Raw genomic sequence first — 21,950 nt, 5'->3', positions numbered from 1 at the left:
GTAGGTTCCCTCTATGCCCACTCTCTGGAGAATTTTTATCATAAATGGGTGTTGAATTTTGTCAAAAGTTTTTTCTGCATCTATTGAGATGATCATATGGTTTTTCTTGTTCAGTTCGTTAATATGGTGTATCACATTGATTGATTTGCATATACTGAAGAATCCTTGCATCCCTGGGATAAATCCCACTTGATCATGGTGTATGATCCTTTTAATGTGTTGCCGGATTCTGTTTGCTAGTATTTTGTTGAGGATTTTTGCATCTGTATTCATCAGTGATACTGGTCTGTAATTTTCTTTTTTTGTAGTATCTTTGTCTGGTTTGGGTATCAGGGTGATGGTGAGGCCTTACTATTTTCTAGGCACTATTAACAGTGCTCTACATGCATTGTCTCACTTAATCCTCATTACAGCTCTGTGAGTTCGTTAATCATCTGCATTTCAGAGGTGAGAAAACTGAAGCACGGAAAGATTAAGCAACTTGTCAGAACTCTGCAGCTTGTAAATGGTAAAGCTATTTGCCCAGGCAGATGACTGTAGGCTGTAGACTTTTCAACACTGTGATAACCTCTTATCTCTAAAGTCAAATAAGCCTATATGTCAGGGCTGCCTAAAACACTTATTAGCAAAACAAATTAGTCACTCTGAACTTAAGTTTCCCTGTCTATAAAATAGATACACATGAAACTTGTGGGACAATTAATGTTTTATATGTCTCATGGTGCCTAGCATATAATATTATTACCTCTCATGTTTGTAACCCTAAATAACTTCCAATCATCTTTGACTTACTCCTTACTCTTCCTTTACCTAACCTGCTACTAATGCAAAGTTCACTAAGTCTTATCTCTTGGATTCTCTTCTTTGCATTCCCATTGCCCCAAGCTTTGTTCACTCTTACCAACCCCTTCTTCCAATACTGAAAATACCTGACTCCTGAATGATCTTTTTGCAAGTCTTTTTCTCCTATAATCTCATGTCCAGGTTAATCTTGCTAAAAGTATAGCCTTTTCAATGTTCTATCATGAGAAAACTGTAACTACACTACCATCTGCCTTATTCTATTTGGCTTCTGAAGCCAACTTTTCTATGCCCTAATTCTACCGATTCAGCCTAATCTCTCATTGTTCTCTAACATGATCATATCAGTCAATCTGGTTACCCTCCCTCTTGCTTTCCCCACTTTTAAAAATGCCACCCCCTTAGCTTTATTCCTGTTGGTCCTTGATTCTGAAATGTCTTCTTTCTTCTCTAATTTCTTGTCCTTTACGTCCTCCCTTGGTTTCTGTCTTTTCATGAATTCATTACCAACTATTCTGACCTGCAGTATTCTTTCTGTTCTCTGAAATTCCTACAACTTAGATTTTAAACCATCCAATTGTCATTAAACTCATCTCTTTGACTAGATTGTAAATATTACAAATACACTGCTACACAGTTAGTAATGCTCTCAATAGATTAACTCTTGATTACTTAATGTATTAAGGCTTTCTTTTTTTGAGTTGAACATTTTCAGTGAAATTATAAAACCGTTGCTTTAGCTTCTGAATATTGAACACTATAATAATATTTAATATCAAGTCTTGTTATGTGATTAATTAAAACTTGCTTAGAATACCAAGGTAAAATGTATTTAAATATTATTATTTCTAAGTAATATGTATATTTTAATATAAAAGAAATCAAGTAGCAAAATATATTCTAACTATTTATAGTATAATTTAAAATATACTTTATGAAATTAGGAAACATTGTATAAGAAAGTTATCTAATCCAGTGAGTCTTTTTTTTAATTTATTTTATTCAAGTGTAGTTGATTTACAGTGTTGTATTAATTTCTGCTGTATAGCAAAGTGATTCAGTTATGTGTTTATATATATATATATATATACACACACACACATTCTTTTTCATACTCCTTTCCATTATGGTTTATCACAGGATATTGAATATAGTTCCCTGTACTGTACAGTAAGACCTTGTTGTTTATCCATTCTGTATATACCAATTTGCATCTGCTAATCCCAAACTCCCACTCCTACCCTCTCCTACCCCCCACCCCCTTGGCAACCACCAGTCTATTCTGTGTCCCTGATTTTGTTTCTGTTTCCTGGATAGGTTCATTTGTGTAATATTTTAGATTCCACATATCATGATATCATATGGTATTTGTCTTTGTCTGTCTGACTTACTTACTTAGTATGGTAATCTCTAGGTCTATCCATGTTGCTGCATATGGCATTGTTTCTTTCTTTTTTATGGCTGAGCAGTATTTCATTGTGTATATGTACCGCATCTTCTTTATCCATTCATCTGTTGACATTTAGGTTGTTTCCATATGTAATCCAGTGAGTTTTAAAGTGTGTTCTGAGGACTCCTAGGTCCTGAGACTCTTTCAAGGAGGTGCAGTAGGTCAAAACTATTTTTATACTAATTTTAAGATGTTATTTGCCTTTTTTTCACTGCGTTGACATTTGCAGTTGTAGTTCAAAAAGCAGAGGATAAAACTGCTGACGCCTTTAGATGAATCAAGGAAGTGGCACCAAACCTTACTAGTAATTGGATTCCTCTCTGCCGGGCTCTTGCTGTTTTTTTTCTTAAAAAAAAAGCCGTTTCACTTAAAATGTCCTCAATGAAGCATTAAAATTACTAATTTTATTTAATCTCCATCCTGGATTACACATCTTCTTAATATTCTATGTGACAAATGTGAAGAATTCATAAATCACTTCTGCTGCTGTATGATGTTAGGTTTGAGAAATAGCACTTGTACTTTTGTTTGAGGTATGAGTTGAACTACTTATTTTTTCGTGAAACAACATTTTAAATTAACAACATTCAGACTGGGATACTGGCTGGCTGACATTTTTCTTGAAAATGTATGACATAAGTGAGCCTATCAATTCAAGGGAAAACTGAGAGTATTTGTTGCTAATGATAAAATTTGAGTTTTCAAGTGAATATTGGAATTTTGAAAACTTATATTTGCTGCCTTCAGCTTGATAGTTTCCCATTACTTAGGGACTTTTCTGAATAAGAGTGGTGGTGATATAAATTAATATGATTTTTTAAAATATTGTATAATGAAATGTGACAAAAATCTAGAAGCTCTGTGTAACTCACTGAATTAGTATTTTTCAGAAGATCAGTATATGGTTTTTTACAATTATGCATGGGTAAAAGATTTATTCAAAATGCAAGGTAGACCAATGGATTTTAATGTAATAGAGTACAAAAGTTCATTTCATAAGATATCATATTTTATATTGCAAGTAATCTTTAAGAAATGACCACTTGTTGAATTTTTAGCATAGTATCAAATATGACTATTCACAGTTATTTGAAAAGGCTATTTTAAAATACTTCTCCCTTTTGTGATTATATAAGGCTGGATTTTTTTCATATGCTTGAACCCAAATGACACATATCACAACACATTGAATGCTATGAGAATCTGTCTGTCTTCTGTTAGCCAGATATTAAATAAAATTTGTAAACATGTAAAACAATGCCATTGTGCTCACTTAATTTTCAAAAAATGTATAGTTATTTTTTCATTTTAAGATATTAGGAATGTTAACTATGTAATGATATTAGGAATGTTAAATATGTAATGAGTTTATTTTTTTAATTAATAAATGTTTTAAAATATCTTTTAATTTTTAATATGATGAATATCTATATAATTCACATAAACAAAGTTCTTAGGAATCTTTTCATTTTTAAATTTTTATTGGGGTATACTTGATTTACAATGTTGTGTTTCTGCTGTACAGCAAAGTGAATGAGTTATACATGTACATATATCCACTCTTTTTTAGATTCTTTTCACATTACAGAGTATTGAGTAGAGTTCCCTGTAATATACAGTAGGTCCTTATTAGTTACCTATTTTATATATAGTAGTGTGTATATGTCCATCCCAATCTCCCAATAGGAATCTTCAGTAATTTTTAAAGTTGTGAAAGTTGTAAAAGTCTACTACCAAAAAGTTTAAAAATTGCTGATCTGATCAATATTCCTGGTTCCTCTAAGAAGGAATATATCTGTCTCCATCCTCTGGTTATCATTCTATTGAATGAGTATTTAAAGACCTAAAGAAAGGGTGACTATATATTCTCTTTTAATTACTGTTTTTATGATTTAGCCATATACTTCACACTTATATTTTTACTTTATACTTAACTTTCAACTTCAGCCTAAAGTGTTTGGTGTTTTCTTTTAATTTTTATTGGAGTATAGTTGCTTTATAATATTGTGTTAGTTTCTACTGTACAGCAAAGTGAATCAGCAATACGAATACATATATCCCCTCTTTTTTGAATTTCCTTCCCATTTAGGTACCACACAACATTGAATAGAGTTCCCTGGGCTATTATAGTAGGTTCTCATTAGTTATCTATTTTATACATAGTATCAATAGTGTATATATGTCAATCCCAGCCTCCCAATTCATCCCAGCCTGCCTTATCCCTTTAGTATCCATACATTTGTTCTCTATGTCTGTGTCTCTATTTCTGCTTTGTATATACGATTGTCTAAACCAATTTTTTCAGGTTCCACATATATGCTTTAATATACGATATTTGTTTTTCTCTTTCTGACTTACTTCACTCTGTATGAGTCTCTAGGTCCATCCATGTCTCTACAAATGACCCAGTTTTGTTCCTTTTTATGGCTGGGTAATATTCCATTGTATATATGTACCACATTTTCTTTATTTCATTCTTCTGTTGATGAACATTCAGGTTGCTTCCATGTCCTGGCTTTTGTAAATAGTGCTGCAGTGAACATTGGGGGTGCATGTGTCTATGCCCAGTAATGGGATTGCTGGGTTATATGGTAGTTCTGTTTTTCGTTTTTTAAGGAATCTCCCTACTGTTCTCCATAGTGGCTCTATCAATTTACATTCCCATCAACAGTGCAAGAGGCTTCCCTTTTCTCCACAACCTCTCCAGCATTTATTGTTTGTGGATTTTTTGATAATGGCCATTCTGACCAGTGTGAGGTGATACCTCATTGTAGTTTTCATTTGCATTGCTCAAATAATCAGTGATGTTGAGCATCTTTTCTTATGTTTGTTGGCCATCTGTATGTCTTCTTTGGAGCAATGTCTATTTAGGTTTTCCACCCATTTTTTGATTGGGTTTGTTTTTTTGATATTGAGCTGCATGAGCTGTTTGTATATTTGGAGATTAATGCTTTGTCAGTTGATTTGTTTGCAAATATATTCTCCCATTCTGAGGGTTATCTTTTCATGTTGTTTATGCTTTCCTTTGCTGTGCAAAGCTTTTTAAGTTTAATTAGGTCCCATTTCTTTATTTTTGTTTTTAATCTCATTATTCTAGGAGGTGGATCAAAAAAGATCTTGATGCAATTTATGTCAAAGAGTGTTCCGCCTATGTTTTCCTCTAAGAGTTTTATAGTGTCTCGCCTTTCATTTACGTCTTTAATCCATTTTGAGTTTATTTTTGTGTATGGTGTTAGGGAGTGTTCTAATTTCATTCTTTTACATGTAGCTGTCCAGTTTTCCCAGCACCACTTATTGAAGAGGCTGTCTTCACTCCATTGTATATACTGGCCTTCTTTGTCATAGATTAAGTGACCATAGGTGCATGGGTTTATCTCTGGGCTTTCTATCCTGAACCATTGATCTATATTTCTGTTTTTGTGCCAGCACTATACTGTCTTGATTATTGTAGCTTTGTAGTATAGTCTGAAGTCAGGGAGTCTGATTCCTCCAGCTCCATTTCTTTTCCTCAAGATTGCTTTTGCTATTCGAGGTCTTTTGTGTTTCTGTGCAAATTGTAAAATTTCTTGTTCTTTTCTATGAAAAATCCCATTGGTAATTTGATGGGGATTGCACTGAATCTGTAGATTGCTTTCGGTGTATAGTCATTTTCACAATATTGATTCTTCCAATCTAAGAACATGATATATGTCTCCATCTGTGTCATCTTTGATTTCTTTCATTATTATCTTATAGTTTTCTGTGTACAGGTCTTCTGCCTCCTTAAGTAGGTTTATTCCTAGGTATTTTATTCTTTTTGTTGCAATGGTAAATGGGATTGTTTCCTTAATTTCTCTTTCTGATCTTTCATTGTTAGTATATAGGAATACAAGAGATTTTTGTGTATTAATTTTGTATCCTGCAACTTTACTAAATTCATTAATTAGCTCTAGTAGTTTTTTGGTGGCATCTTCAGGATTTTCTATGTATAGTATCATGTCATCTGCAAACAGTGACACTTTTACTACTTCTTTGCCAATTTGGATTCCTTTTATTACTTTTTCTTCTCTGATTGCTGTGACTAGGACTTCCAATACTATGTTGAATAATAGTGGAGAGAGTGGGCACTCTTGTCTTGTTCGTGATTTTAGAGGAAATGCTTTCAGTTTTTTACCATTGACAGTAATGTTTGCTGTGGGTTTGTCATATATGGCCTTTATTATGTTGAGGTAGGTTCCCTCTGCCCACTTTCTGGAGAGTTTTTATCATAAGTGGATGTTGAATTTTGTCAGAAGCTTTTTCTGCATCTATTGAGATGATCGTATGGTTTTTATTCTTCAATTTGTTAATATGGTGTATCACATTGATTGATTTGCATATATTGAAGAATCCTTGCCTCCCTGGTATAAATCCCACTTGATCATGGTGTATGATTTTTTTAATGTGTTGCCGGATTCAGTTTGCTAGTATCTTGTTGAGGATTTTTGCATCTATGTTCATCAGTGATATTGGCTTGTAATTTTCTTTTTTTGTGATATCTTTGTCTGCTGTTGGTATCAGGGTGATGGTGGCCTCATAGAATGAGTTTGGGCACGTTCCATCCTGTGCAATTTTTTGGAAGAGTTTGAGAAGGATACGTATTAGCTCTTCTCTAAATGTTTGGTAGAATTCACCTGTGAAACCGTCTGGTCGTGGACTGTTTGTTGGAAGATTTTTAATCACATTTTCAATTTCAGTATTTGTGATTGGTCTGTTCATATTTTCTATTTCTTCCTGGTCCAGTCTTGGAAGGTTGTAGTTTTTTAAGAATTTGTCCATTTCTTCCAGGTTGTCCATTTTATTGGCATATAGTTGCTTGTAGTAGTCTTTTATGATCCTTTGTATTTCTGTGGTGTCAGTTGTAACTTCTCCTTTTTCATTTTTAATTCTATTGATTTGAGTCTTCTCCCGTTTTTTCTTGATGAGTCTGGCTAATGGTTTATCAATTTTGTTTATCTTCTCAAAGAACCAAGTTTTAGTTTTATTGATCTTTGCTATCATTTCTTTCATTTTTTCTTCATTTATTTCTGATCTAATCTTTATGATTTCTTTTCTTCTGCTAACTCTGGGGTTTTTTTGTTCTTCTTTCCCGAATTGCTTTAGGTGTAAGGTTAGGTTGTTTATTTGAGATGTTTCTTGTTTCTTGAGGTAGGATTGTATTGCTATAAACTTCCCTCTTAGAACTGCTTTTGCTGCATCACATAGGTTTTGGGTCGTCGTGTTTTCATTGTCATTTGTCTCTAGGTATTTTTTTATGCCCTCTTTGATTTCTTCGGTGATCTCTTTGCTCTTTAGTAGCGTATTGTCTAGCCACCATGTATTTGTGTTTTTTACAGATTTTATCCTATAATTCATTTCTAATCTCATAGTGTTGTGGTTGAAAAAGATGCTTGATATGGTTTCAATTTTCTTAAATTTACCAAGGCTTGCTTTGTGACCCAAGGTGTGATCTACCCTGCGGAATGTTTTCTGTGCACTTGAGAAGAAAGTGAATCCTGCTACTTTTGGATAGAATGTCCTATAAATATCAGTTAAGTCTATCTGGTCCAATGTGTCATTAAGGCTTGTGTTTCCTTATTAATTTTCTGTCTGGATGATCTATCCATTGGTGTAAGTGGAGTGTTAAAATCCCCCACTATTTTTGTGTTAATGTTGATTTCCCTTTTTATGCCCATTAGGGTTTGCCTGATGTATTGAGGTGCTCCTATGTTGGGTGGATAAATATTTACAATTGCTATATCTTCTTCTTGGACTGTTCCCATAATCATTATGTAGTGTCCTTCCTTATCTCTTGTTAGTCTTCATTTTAAAGTCTATTTTGTCTGATATGAGTAATGCTACTCCATCTTTCTTTTGATTTCCATTTGCATGGAGTATCTTTTTCTGTCCCCTCACTTTCAGCCGGTATGTGTCCCTAGGTCTGCAGTGGATCTGCTGTAGACAACATATATTGGGTCTTGTTTTTGTATCCATTTATCCAGTCAGTGTCTTTTGATTGGAGCATTTAATGCATTTACATGTAAGGTAATTATCAATATGTATGTTTCTATTACCATTTTTTTAATTGTTTTGGGTTTGTTTTTGTAGGTCTTTTTCTTCTCTTGAGTTCCCTACCTCGAGAAGTTCTTTTAGCATTTGTTGCAAAGCTGGTCTGGTGTTCGTGAATTCTCTTAGCTTTTGCTTGTCTGTAAAGCTTTTGATCTCTCCATCAAATCTGAATGAGAACCTTGTTGGGTAGAGTAATCTTGGTTGTAGTTTTTTCCCTTTCATCACTTTAATTATATCCTGCCACTCGCTTCTTGCCTGCAGCGTTTTTGCTGAAAGATCAGCTGATAACCTTATGGAGATTCCCTTGTATGTTATTTGTTGCTTTTCCCTTGCTGCTTTTAATATTTTTTCTTTGTATTTAATTTTTGTTAGCTTGGTTAATTGTGTCTCGTCTTGTTTCTCCTTGGGTTTATCCTGTCCGGGACTCTGCGCTTCATGGACTTGATTGACTGTTTCCTTCCCCATGTTAGGGAAGTTTTCCACTATAATCTCTTCACATATTTTCTCAGATGCTTTCTCTTTTTCCTCTGGGACCCCTATAATTGAAATGTTGGTGCGTTAATGTTGTCCCAGAGGTCCCTGTGACTGTCTTCAATTCTTTTCATTCTTTTTTCTTTATTTTGGTCTGCAGTAGTTATTTCCACTATTTTATCTTCCAGGTCACTTATCCTTTCTTCCACCTCGGTTGTTCTGCTGTTGATTCCTTCTAGTGTATTTTAAATTTCATTTATTGTGTTGTTCATCACTGTTCATTTGTTCTTTAGTTCTTCTAGATCCTTGTTAAATATTTCTTGTATTTTCTCCATTCTATTTTCAAGATTTTGGATCATCATTTCTACCATTACTCTGAATTCTTTTTCAGGTAGATTGCCTATTTCCTCTTCATTCATTTTGTTGTGGGTTTTTATCTTGCTCTTTTGTCTGCAACATATTTCTCTGTCTTCTCATTTTTTACTAACTTACTGTGTTTTGTCTCCTTTTGTCAGGCTGCAGGGTTGTAGTTCCTCTTGCTTCTGGTGTCTGCCCCCAGTGGGCGAGGTTGGTCCAGTGGCTTGTGTAGGCTTCCTGGTGGCGGGGACTGTGTTCTGGTGGGCGGAGCTGGATCTTGTCCCTCTGTTGGGCAGGGCCACGTCAAGTGGTGTGTTTTGGGGTGTCTGTGGGCTTAATACGACTTTAGACACCTGTCTCTGGTGTTTTCTTTGTTCTTAATTGTTTGGAGATCAGTGGCTCATAATTTCTTTATTAAAGCCTTTAAGATCCTATACTAGAATCAGAAATTACCTTATTGCTCTCCTTTACTAAGAATAAGCAACTGTCATCTCTTTAATCTGTGTATCTTTTGTTTTTCAAAATTTATTTACGTAGTACAGAGAAAATGACAAATCATGATTATTTTAAATGATTAGTTGATTTTGGAATTAAATTACTCTTCTTAACACTATGTCATATAGAATAAGGATAAATAGCATTTACGCATCATCATTAAGTAAAATACCAACTCTGTTTTAACTATTTGTGTTTTAGATAGCTTCAGTTATTTCACCATGTGTCACCTTGCTTAAACTTTCTAACAGATTGATGGCCATTATTTTCTCATGCTGCCTTATGTAATCTGGCATACCTGCCTGCTAGCTTCAGTATAGACCCTGGCTAAGCTTGCCTAGATTCCTGACACATGACATATATGGGTATACAAAGGAATATACCTAGCCAGAGACAAAATACTTCAGTTCCCATAAAGTAAATTACCCATTTGCAGTAAGGCCTTATTTTATCCCCATTTCCTTTAGCTTTATGGTACCTGCAACAGCAGGCATCACTTTCCCCTCTTCTCAGGCAGAATAATACAGCAAAAGAAGGGTAGTTTACAGTTTAGGAGCTAGTTTGCCTCTGTATCTCTCTGAACCTAGTTTACATTATACCATATCACAGTGCTTCTTTCATGGGAAACTAAATTCATATTCATAAATAGTTACTACTTAATGTAGCAAAAAGACTGTTTAGACTTTGGAGTCAGCATGTTCTTGTTTGGATATACAGTTCATTAGTTGTAGCTTCTTAGGAAAGTCATGTATAAAATGGGGAATTAGAGTGCTTATTCCTTAGATTTTACAGGATAGCTTCTTGTGCTTCCTTGGAAATAAAAGGAGCCTGTCTTTTGGTATAAGTAAAATATAAAATCTTTATTAAAGCATGTCTTTATCAAAGCATATGTTAATACTAAACTTTGAGAATTAAAATAGAGTTTCCAGTTATTGATATCTATTTTTTTGACTCATGTTTCAGGAGTTATTAAATTCTTTTAAATTGTTCAATGCAGTTCTTTTCTCCTAACCTCCCTTGTATGCAAACACTATAAGGGCAGGGAGTTAATCTGTTTTCTTAACAATATGCCTAACTTCTAAAATAGTACCTGGCAAACAACGACCGCTCAAAAATAATGTTGCATGGAAGAAAAGTTTTAAAAGCAACTGAAAGTGTATGTGTATGTTAAGTGACTGGGAGGATAAGAGTGTTATGGCAAGAAACTGAGGCCCTAAGAGAGAAGACTGTTATTTTGGGGGGAGCTCAACTGAATATGATATAATGATGAAATATGCAAGAGAAATGGGACTCTGAGAAGTTAGAATATGGTCTAAAGGTCACATTAGACAGGGTGAAAGAGAATTAAGAATTATCACAGAAATGATAGTAGAAGCCCTTTGAGAGAAACCATGATTCTGCTACCACAGTCTATTATTTGGGTTCTGATAAAAGTTTACAGCTTACAAAGTGTATTCATAGAAACCATTGAAAGATAAGTGACTTTAAGAGTAGATGTGCTCTCTGAAAGGAGGGAATGTGTATGGAGAAGTAAATAGATTCAGGAAGTGAATTTGCTTCCAGTAAGGGGATAGGAAAGTGAAGCCATCTTCATGGGTAAAAGATTGTACTGAAAAAAATTAAGAGGTCTGTTAAAAAGATGTGTAGTAGGGCTTCCCTGGTGGCGCAGTGGTTGATAGCCCGCCTGCCGATGCAGGGGACACGAGTTCGTGCCCCGGTCCGGGAGGATCCCACATGCCGCGGAGTGGCTGGGCCCGTGAGCCATGGCCGCTGAGCCTGCATGTCCGGAGCCTGTGCTCCGCAACGGGAGAGGCCATGGCAGTGAGAGGCCCGCGTGCCGCAAAAAAAAAAAAGTGTAGTTATGGAAACCGAGGTGATACAGAGGTCAGGATATAAATGGATTATTAGCAGTTTCAGATTAAAAACAAGAATTGAGGACAGTGATAAGAATTTAGCTCTTAGGAAGTTCTTAGTGATGTGAAAGAGTGCAATTTTAGTACAGTGATCAGAATAGGGTCATACTGAAGTGGAGATTAAATGTAGAAGAAATATAGGTAGCAGATATAAACTGACTGTTTGATAATTAACAGTGAAAGAATCTAGAAAAACAGATGGCTTCTGGATGGGTTATTAGGGTCAAATGAAAGGGATTTTTTTTTCCAGGTTAATGTTTTCCTTATTCCATCTTCCTGCCAATTATCTCCTGTCCTTGTTCCAGAATTAACCTTATATGCAAATAGTAAAATATACTTCATACTTACTGGCATAGTTATAGAAAGGTGCCTATCTAAAACTTACATATCAATTATAAATTTATAGCTCTGTTTATTCATTCATGTAAATTAAAGAAGGTACTACTTTTTAAATTAAACATAATAAAAAAGTAGTAATATGAATCAATAAAATTAGAATATCCGGCTTTACAGTTTTAGTACAAAATATTTATGCAGGTATTGTACTATGTCTAATAAATTTGAGAATCTTTCCTGAATAAATATGTATAAAGAAGCTATTTTAATACTTTAACTTCAGAATAATAACGTTTGTTTGGTTTGATTAATCAGAGTCTGGCAGATTGGGTATAAGAACATTTGCAAAATTATCACACTATCTCTTCCCTCTATTGGGGAGGATCTAGAATTGTTTAATGAGAGAGAGATTGATAGAGAAAGAGAGCTTTCTCCATATCAGCTGACATCCTTCCAACTTGTATTAAATTCCGTGCTGATAATTCCTTGTATTAAATTCCATGGTTTGTTTCTCTCCTGAACAAACTAAAAGAGAAAATAAATGATATATTGGAAATAGTGATAGGAAAGGCTAAATAAATATGGTTGTACAGAATCTTATAGACTCTGAATTAATTTTAATAATTTATTTCTAAATTAAATTTTTAAGAATATGAAATCTTTTTTATTCTTAATAATGCCTCTTAGAAGAAGTTTTAATCTTGAACACATTTTTAGAGTATTGTCTAGATTTTTGTTATTCATTATAATCCACTATAATTCAACCATTATAAATACAGGGAGATATCACTGAGAATATTATCATCAGTTGTTGACTTAGGGAAAATATTTTTCCTTTTTTTTTCTTTTAAACTATGAAGCAACATTATGGTTATATAAATAAATAAAACTATTCACATTCCTGCCTCCCTTAAACAACTGTTAGAATTATTCCTTGTTCCCTTCTAGTTTTAGCTATAAGTGTTCATAGATAGACTTTTCAATGACTTTATAATTTTCTATTGTATAGAAAGACCATGATTTATGTTTCCCATTTTTCCTATAACCAGACATTTAAGTTACTACAGATTTTTCTATTCAAAATAACAGTATATTGAATGTCATTGTTCCTATTGATTTTTATTCTTTAAGTTATTTCCTTTAGGATAAATTCCAGGAGTAGGTTTACTTGGTCAAAGACTATCAACCATATATTAGTTGGTTATATATATTACATATATTAGGTATATATTTATGTTGATTATATATATAATATATATGTTAGCTATTATGTAACTTGTGTAAGATCATATAGCTAAAAAGTGACAGAACTGGGATTAGAGTCTGGCAGTCTGTACTAGATACCATGTTCTTGACCAGTCAGCTACACTGCTGGCTTGAGAGAGCTACAATTCTATCTTAATATATTCCCAATAAAAGTAATATTCATTCAGTTCATCTATCAAAATTATAGCAAGAGTCTGCTCTGTGTCTGACACTGTATTGGGGATTCAAGAAAGAACAGGGTATAGACCCTGCCATAGAAGGCTGTAAACCAAGTGGGAGAAGGGAAAAGATATGTAAGAAAGTAACTATGATACAATGTAATGAATTATATAATTAGAATATTATAGGAAGACAAAGAAGGGAATGACCAAATGCCACTGGAGGAGGCCGCCTTGTGTAAAGAGGCTTCTAAGTAGGGCTGGGTTTGTTTAGATGGCTAGGTCAGGTCTTGGGGAACCAAAGAGCAGAGCAAGCAATGAAGCGCCTACAAATGTACTGCAGGGGTCAGAAGGCCATAAAGGCTATGTAGGACTGTAGAGAAAATATGCACAGTTAGGGTTTTCTGAGCAAATTTTATCAGAACTTGGGACCTGGGCTTAAAAGACAAGCCTTGGAAGTTAAACTTTGACTGAGTAGAGATTGAGAACTCCAGAGAGGTTTACCTCTCAGGAGATACATGTTTACATTTGAATAAGGTGTGGATGAGACCTAAGACCATTGAGATGTTCCCTAAGTTGTAAGACTCAGAGATGCTAGTCTTATCTTCTGCCCAGAAACATATTTTACATTCCAAACCATAAGAACCCAGGATCTTCCCTAGGACAATTTGTTCACACTCAAGGATAGGTTCCCCCACTCTGACACCCCCCCACCCGCTTCTCTCCCCACCTCCCCCCATCTCCAGAGGGGAGGAGGTCTGCTATACAAGCCTTCCAGAGTCTTATTTTTGCAGCTAATTGCTTTATTAACTTCCTATTGTTGCTGTAACAAATTACCACAAACTTGGTGACTTAACGCAAATTTACTATCTTAAAGCTCTGGAGATCAGAAGTCTCAAATGGTTTCACTGGATTAAACTCAAGGTTTTGGCAGAGCTGTATTCCTTCTGCAGGCTCCTGGGTAGAATCCCTTACCTTACCTTTTCCAGTTTCCAAAAGCTGCCTGCACTTCTTGGCTTGTGACCCCTTCTACCATTTTTAAAGACAGAAGCATAGCATCTTCGAATATCTCTCTGATTCTCACCCTCCTGTTTTTCTCTTCTAAGGACTCAAGATTACATTGGGCCCACCTGGATAATCTAGGATAATTTCCCAATGTCAAGAACCTTAACTTAATCTTATCTGCGAAGTCCCTTTTACCGTGTAAGGTAACATATTCACAGGTTCCAGGAATTAGGACATAAACCTCTTTGGGGTGGGGACATTAGTCTGCCTGTCACATTCGCCCACAGTGCAGACCCCAGTACATGTATTGTACTGTGATGTCTGATCGGGCTTGGATTGCATTACCCCAGTGGTAAGAGTTGGGTTATGAGGGACTGGCATGGTTATTATAAGTAATAATATTTCATTTGTTTCTGCTTCAGAGACTTCATGTCTTACTTTCAGGCTAGTTTTGAAGGGCTATATTGCCGAGCTGTGTAGAATCTTGAATTATAAAAACAGGAAATATGCAGAGTTGTTCTGAAAGTCGTCTGGGACCTTCTACTACTTTAGGACAACTTACTCAGCCTTTTTCTGATAAGAGCGTTCCACCTTGGCTAACTCATTCAAATTGAAAAGCCCATCCTAGTTCCTTTTTGGTCAGGGTTTTTGTTTTTTCTTGTTCTAAGCTGAAACTAACCTAAAAACAATTCAGATGAATCTAGGATTTAAGAGTTTGACTCTGCTTCCTTCCCATTGCTCTTCTGCACTTGGACATAGGAACGCAAATGATACCAGCCCTCCGCAGTAAATGTGATTCATCTTCAGATATGGGACTGTATGCCCATTTCATAGTGTATTTGTGTTTTTTAGTACAGGCTGACTGTATTTTAGTAGGTTTTATCCAACTCATTTTCCAGTATCCTATTATGGCCACTGAACTGGCTCAAATATTAATCCATTGACCCTAGCTCAAGGATGTAGTGGATGCTAGGCATGGATGCTAGGCACAACTCTCAGATCTGGGTTTGGCAGTAGCTAAGGCAGCTCACCTAGACCTACCATTGGTAAGGGCTGCCACCTTGGAATTAGATCTTTTTCTCCCAGAACTAACCATAGCTTACTCCCCTCAAAAAGTATTACACCGTGTAATATGTGCCTTATTCTTTCAAAGCCTAGCCAAAGACTTAGGTAGAGAAATTTTTCCTAGATTTAACATTTAACATTCCCACTAGCTCCCAGACTTATGCATTGCTTGCTTCGCTTATATTGTCACCATCCTTATTAAGTAAATATGTACTCAAGAAAAAAAATAGAGCAGAGCAATAAACAAAAAAAATTGGTGTGGTATGTTTAATACTGTACCTAAGGCATTTATGTTAATTGACATATTAGTCTGTAAGTGGCTCTTTCGGTTCCTTTCCTTCTTCCTCCCCTTCCTTTTATCTTCCTTGTTTCTTCACTTCTCTTTCATTTTCCTTTTCCTTACCTTTCTTTTTTCTTCCTATGCCTTTTTCTCTTTAATTAGCAAATACTGTAAAGATATGCAACTTTGGTTTTTTGGTATTATTATTCTAGAATGGAGTTTTTTATAACTAAGGATTAGTCATTCAATGTATTTTGAAACAGTGCTTCAATAGAAATTGGATTAGCAGCTTAAAAGTAGAGGTTACCTTTTAAATGTATCTTCTGTGTACTATTTCAAGGTAGGAAAAAACTGATTTTCATCCTTTTCCTTTACCATTTTAGGACCTTTCTTTTTGGTAGAGATGGAAATCCAAATAAACGGAATGTGCACAATGAAACATCTATGCATTTGTTATGTATGGGCCCTCAAATTATGATATCGGAAGGAGCCCTTCATCCTCGCTTAGCACGCCCCGCGGAAGATGATTTTAGAAGAGCAGACTGTCTGCAGATGATTTTAAGATGGAAAGGAGCAAAACTTGACCAAGGCGAATATGAGAGAGCAGCTGTTGATGCAGTTGATAACAAAAAGAACACACCCCTGCACTATGCTGCTGCCTCAGGGATGAAAACCTGTGTAGAGGTAAAACTTTGGTGGTGTTTTTTTTTTAATATTCTGCATGGTAAAATCTGTGTCTTGGTAATGTGTAATAATCAGTTTTGTTTTACTTATCTTAACAGTTAATTTAGCTAGTCATTTATGTCCCTTTTGTGGTTCTAAAAGAATCAGGAGCCCTTGTTTTAGGGAAAACAAACCCATAAACATTCATTCTTGGAAATAAAATGGAATTAGGAGCAATTGAAAATTTGCTAACATTCCTGAAGATAACAGTCATCATACAAACTCTATCATATTGAGAGTAATAGTTTTAGTAGAGATATGTTTTACATTTTTTGCTTATTTTTAGAAGCCAACTTATAAAATTTATACATTTGGCAAATCTTGACAAGTGGGACCTTTAGCTATATATAGAATTGATCAGTTCCCTAAGCAATTGATAAATATTAATGAATACATTTATTGGGGTCTTTTAAAAACATATATATATTAAAATGTGCTGGTTTTTTCTGTGTAGTCTGCATTAAAGTGCCTGAATACTATATTGTAATTGAGTTTTTCCATATATGTTTTTCATATATATATAAATATCTAACAACAGGCTTAGATAAAATCAACCATATAGTGTAGGATCTTAACTAAGCTAAGAAATCATTACTCTTTGTACTGTCATCACTACTCTACATACAGAAGAACAGGTTTCTCTCAGCTATGTAGAGGTCAGTCCATACATAATTCTTAGAAGTTCTTTTGTATAGATGTACTTAAGTTTCAGTGGGGAGAATTATAGATTGAATCACAGAGTATCCAGTTACCAAAAATGTAGGACTTTATTGGAAAATCAGTGATCCAGATTAAATATATATTAATCAGATTAAAATACATATCTGAAAATTTAGTATTTCCTTAATATTATTCATCTATATAAACTTTATATTTCTAAATTGATAAATATACCAAAAAACATGAAGGTCCTTCATTTTCTTACTCGTGTTAAAAGGTTATGGCCATTTAGGGACTTCCCTGGTGGCACAGTGGTTAAGAATCCTCCTGCCAATGCAGGGGGCACAGGTTCAGTCTCTGCTCCAGGAAGATCCCACATACTGCGGAGTAACTAAGCCCATGTGCCACAACTACTGAGCCTGCGCTCTAGAGACCGCAAGCCACAACTACTGAGCCCACACACCAAAACTACTGAAGCCCGCACACCCTAGAGCCTGCGTGCTGCAACTACTGAAGCCCCCGAGCTCTAGGGCCCGCGTGCAACAACTGCTGAGCCCATGTGCTGCAACTACTGAAGCCCGTGCGACTAGAGCCTGTGCTCCTCAACAAGAGAAGCCACTGCAGTGAGAAGCCCACACACTGCAACAAAGAGTAGCCCCCACTCGCTACAACTAGAGAAAGCCGGCGTGCAGTGAAGAAGACCCACTGCAGCCAAAAATAAATCTAAAAAAAAAAAAAAGGTTATGGCCATTTATATGATTTCTTTAGTGTATCTGAAGTGTCAGTTATTTTCACTTCTAGAACCTTTCTGATCTTATCTTGTGTGTATTGCTGTTGTTTGTGATACTTACTAATCTTTTAGAATCTTTGTCATTTCATCTCTTGGGTTTGTGTCACCTTTGCCCACTAGTTAATTAGTGACAGTCATTAACTTGAAACTAATTTTAAGCTTTGCTTTCTAACTTTGATTCACGGTGTGGTGGAAGGATGTTCTAGGATTTTGCGGGAGGGAGGCTATGGGCAGAATTCCTGAAGGCTTTTTACACAAGGCTTTTTGTATATTGTTCTATGCCCACTTCTTATGAAAGAATCACTGCCTATAGTGACTCATCATTGTTGACGGCACTGCATCATATTTCTCAAGTGAATTAGAGTAGAAAGTATCTTATTCTTGATCGTAATAGTAATGCTCTTAAACTGCTGCTTTAATATCTTGCTTCCAAAAATTCTCTATAAGCATTGCTTTAGTAGTTGTTCATTTTGAAGTATGTTTGCAATGACATGTTATTAAATTATTTTTAAAAACTGAATGTGGTGTTTTTACCAACATTGTTTTTTGCTCAGTGAAGGAAATTAGTACCAGGTTTATTCTGAACTGACAGGCCTGATGATTTGCTTGGTGTGAATGTATGTGTAAGTTTTAACTGTTTGATCTGTCAGCAAATCACTTTATACAAACCACACCATTTAATGACTGTTTTCATTTTTTTGTGTTCAGAAGAGCTCTTTGACTTAATGTAAAACACCTCAAATAGAGCCCTATAAATACCTTCATTGCATTTATTCTAGTTGTCATCAACAGATTTTAGCACATCATTTTACCCATATAAAGCTATCTTAAATCTCTTATATATACTTGACTGTATACCCAGCCTTAGGTCTTAAATGACTTTTGATAATGTTTACTGTTAATTAAACCAGAAGAGTTTCACAGGGAAGTGTACATTAATTTCCAGAGGCCTTATGTTTTCTAGTTCTAGTGAGTAAAACAAATACATTGAAATACATAACCTACTATATAACTGTACTTCTTAGAGAATTAGTCCTCAAGTGTCTTAGTGTTTGTATAAGGTCTTCTAACATTCACTGTGCTCATTGGTACCAAGTATGATATAAAGGGTTTGGGTTGAGTAAAAGACTGTTATCAGATATTTACTAATTTTTTTCATTAAGCTAAGCTATCATAGTATGGTATATAGGGCACTGGTTTCTAGTCTTGGTCCTCACAGAGACTGTCTGTAAGACCTTGAGCGAATCACTCAACTTCTTTGAGATTATCAGTGTCAACCATCCAATAGGAAACTATCACAGTTATCTCAAAAGACCCCTTTTAGTGCTAATTTTCTCTTAATCTGTGATTGCAGTAAAATATATCCCATTTTCAGTGTCTAGCCTTTGAGTTTAAATTGATTATTTTACTCCATGGTTAAGGCCAAGCTATTTTTTTTAACTCTTGAGGACATATCTATGGAAATACGTCTTTTCTAGTTGTTGATGTTTTTCTCTCTGTGTGTTTATTTAAGGACAGAGCTGATAAAGTCAACAGCAGACAATTTCATATGTGCATTTAAACACATACTTTCCTATGGCTTATTATTTTGAACCATATAAATGAAATGTTTAAAAACTTCCCCTTCTCTCTGTAATAATTGTGTTCCATAGTCAGCTAAAGGGACGCACACATACACACACAGAACATAACATAAAAGTATCTTTTTTTTAAATTTATTTATTTTATTTATTTTTGGCTGCATTGGGTCTTTGTTGCTGTGGGCAGGCTTTCTTTAGTTGCGGTGAGTGGGGGACACCCCCCATCGCTGCACGCTGTGTGTGGGGGGGCCTGGGACCCTTGCTGCGGTGGCCTCTCCCCCTGCAGAGCATGGGCTCCAGGCGCACAGGCTTCAGTAGCTGTGGCTCGCCAGCTCTAGAGCACAGGCTCAGCAGCCGCAGTGCACGGGCCTAGCCGCTCCCTGGCATGTGGGATCTTCCCGGACCAGGGATTTCTGAGGTCCAGCTCTGTGCAGGTGAAAGGTCCCGCGGGGGTCCTGTTTTCTGCTTCCTAGTCTGGGAGAAGAGAGTGTCTGGATCTCTTCAGGGAAATGCAGGAGGTTCAGCAGCCACAGGAGGACAGGGTAGAGGGAAGACTGAATCTAAACGCCTCCCTCCTTTTTCTCTTGTGCTGCTGGCTGCTGCCTCATGCTTTTGCCTCTCTTTCTATCTCTCAGAAGTTGTGCTGAGAGATAAAAACATAGGCCAGAAAAGGGATGCACCCTGGACTGGTGTTTGTGGTGTGTGTGTGTGACTGGTGTTTGTGGTGTGTGTGTGTGTGTGTGTGTGTGTGTGTGTGTCCCAGAGGCTGGAACCACAGTTCCTCTGTTGAACCCTGGAGGCGGCCCAGTTCCTGATTGGTGGTTACCATGGAGACCCACCTAAGCCTCTTTCACCTGAGCTGTATTATCTGAAGAGGGGGGCTCTCTGACCTGACAGTCACCTGAGAAGATCAGGGGGTGAGAGAGAGCCTGTGTCCAGATGGCATTCTCTGCCCTGTCCTCCCCCAGCAGGCACTTGGGGTGGCACAAACTGGGGGTGCCAGACCATGCTCGCTGCACCCTCTGTAGAGCCCTAGGTGGACCTGCTCAGGGCAGATGTTTCCAGCTACTTGGTGAATGGTTCCTGGCCAGAACCCACTCTTTCTACCCCCTCCCTCCACCAGGAGAGGGGTGATTCAGGAGCAGAGGGCAGGGGCCTTCACCTTTAATCACCACACCCTCACCTGTCCTCTTTGCTAATCGAAATTCTCTCCTTCCCTCAAGTCAAGCTCAAGTGCAGAAAGTTCTTCTGATGTTCTGGAGGAGGGGGCGAGACTAAGGAAATAATCCGGGGAGAGGAGGAAAGATGGACTGTGATTATTGAGTTTGAGGTATTTGAGCTAACATGAGGGGCTGGCAGGAGGCCTCCTGTTGCTCTTCTCCCAAATCCCACATTCACATATGGGCCTCCTGCCTGTCTCTGTGCTCTGGGCACTGTCACTTGCAGACTATGCTGGCTTCGGGCCCATGTGGGCCAGACTGCCCCTAACAGACATCAGAAACCGATGCATGCTGCCTTGTGGGGGGCCTCAGGGGTGCTCGAGTGGGCACTAAGCTGCATTGTAATAGACCTCAAGTGATGCTGCACCAGGTACCAGGTGGTAGGGTGACTTCTGGATACACCTTGTCCTGATTGTATTGAAAATAAAGCAGAAGGCATCGCCAAGAAGAAATTAAACCATGCCTGATGAGCTGCCTCACACTGCTTACCCGCCTGCCTGCGTGTTTTGACTGTGTTCCTGGGTGAAACGCCACTTTGCGCTTCCTCTGTGGCTGGTTCCATTAGGCATATCTGCTGTCCCTCCTCATCCAGCTGCTCAAGCAGGGGTCTTGAGTCAGGAGCTGGACCATATACCTCTCTTGACGAGTTCACAGCCCAACAGTCCCAAAGATTGAGAAGGTCTCTTGGGGACGGGAGACTCCCATGTTTTGAGGAGCTGAAGTTGACCTCCTCACACTCACAGTTCCCTGGTGGCCTCCACCCCAGGACCAGCTAAGGCCAGAGCAGCCTGGGGCAGGTAGCCAGGAGTCCCCACCTCTGAGCATCCCACCTCTATCCTGACGCAAGGGCAGAAATTCCAAGGCATTTCCATGCTGGGGAGAAGGGAAGAGTGGGATGAGAAGGCTTTGCTCTCCCTTTGGGAAAGTTGCTAAAAAGTGACGAGAAGAGGTCAGTGACTAAGTCACAAATTCGTTCATGCAGCACGTATGTCTAGAGCACTGTTGTGTGCAGGCATACCAGTTGCTGGCTGAGGGTGTGTGATCCCATTCCCCTCCCCCTCGCTCCACACTTCCCAGCCAAGCCCCCGTGAGGCTGGGTCAGATGAGCAGAAGGTGGAATTCTTGTAGGAGAGTGGGGAGCAGAGACAATATTAGGGTTCAGAGCTAAATGCCTTTATCTTCCTGCTGTATAATCTTGGGTCCACCACAGACCATTCTATTTGAATGAAAAAATTCATCCCGTGGATTAGTCTTAAAACCTCACCCTCAAACACACACATGCACGCATGCACACACACAACGCACACACACACG

General features: G+C 37.1%; 1 protein-coding gene across 6 annotated transcripts in view; it reads left to right on the top strand.

The window, feature by feature from the left end:
* ANKIB1 (ankyrin repeat and IBR domain containing 1) overlaps positions 1–21,950 on the top strand; it is a 158,882-nt gene that overhangs the window by 73,916 nt on the left and 63,016 nt on the right. For all 6 annotated transcript variants that reach the window (XM_033863070.2, XM_033863071.2, XM_033863072.2 and 3 more), the window contains one exon: positions 16,047–16,347. In XM_033863070.2, coding sequence (XP_033718961.1) covers positions 16,047–16,347 — 301 coding nt within the window. The remainder of the gene's footprint in view (positions 1–16,046; positions 16,348–21,950) is intronic.

Source organism: Tursiops truncatus, chromosome 9 (assembly GCF_011762595.2).
Source record: "Tursiops truncatus isolate mTurTru1 chromosome 9, mTurTru1.mat.Y, whole genome shotgun sequence".
Lineage (NCBI taxonomy): Eukaryota > Metazoa > Chordata > Mammalia > Artiodactyla > Delphinidae > Tursiops > Tursiops truncatus.
The sequence above is the reverse complement of the archived record's forward strand: the minus strand, read 5'-3'. Positions and strand labels throughout refer to the sequence as shown.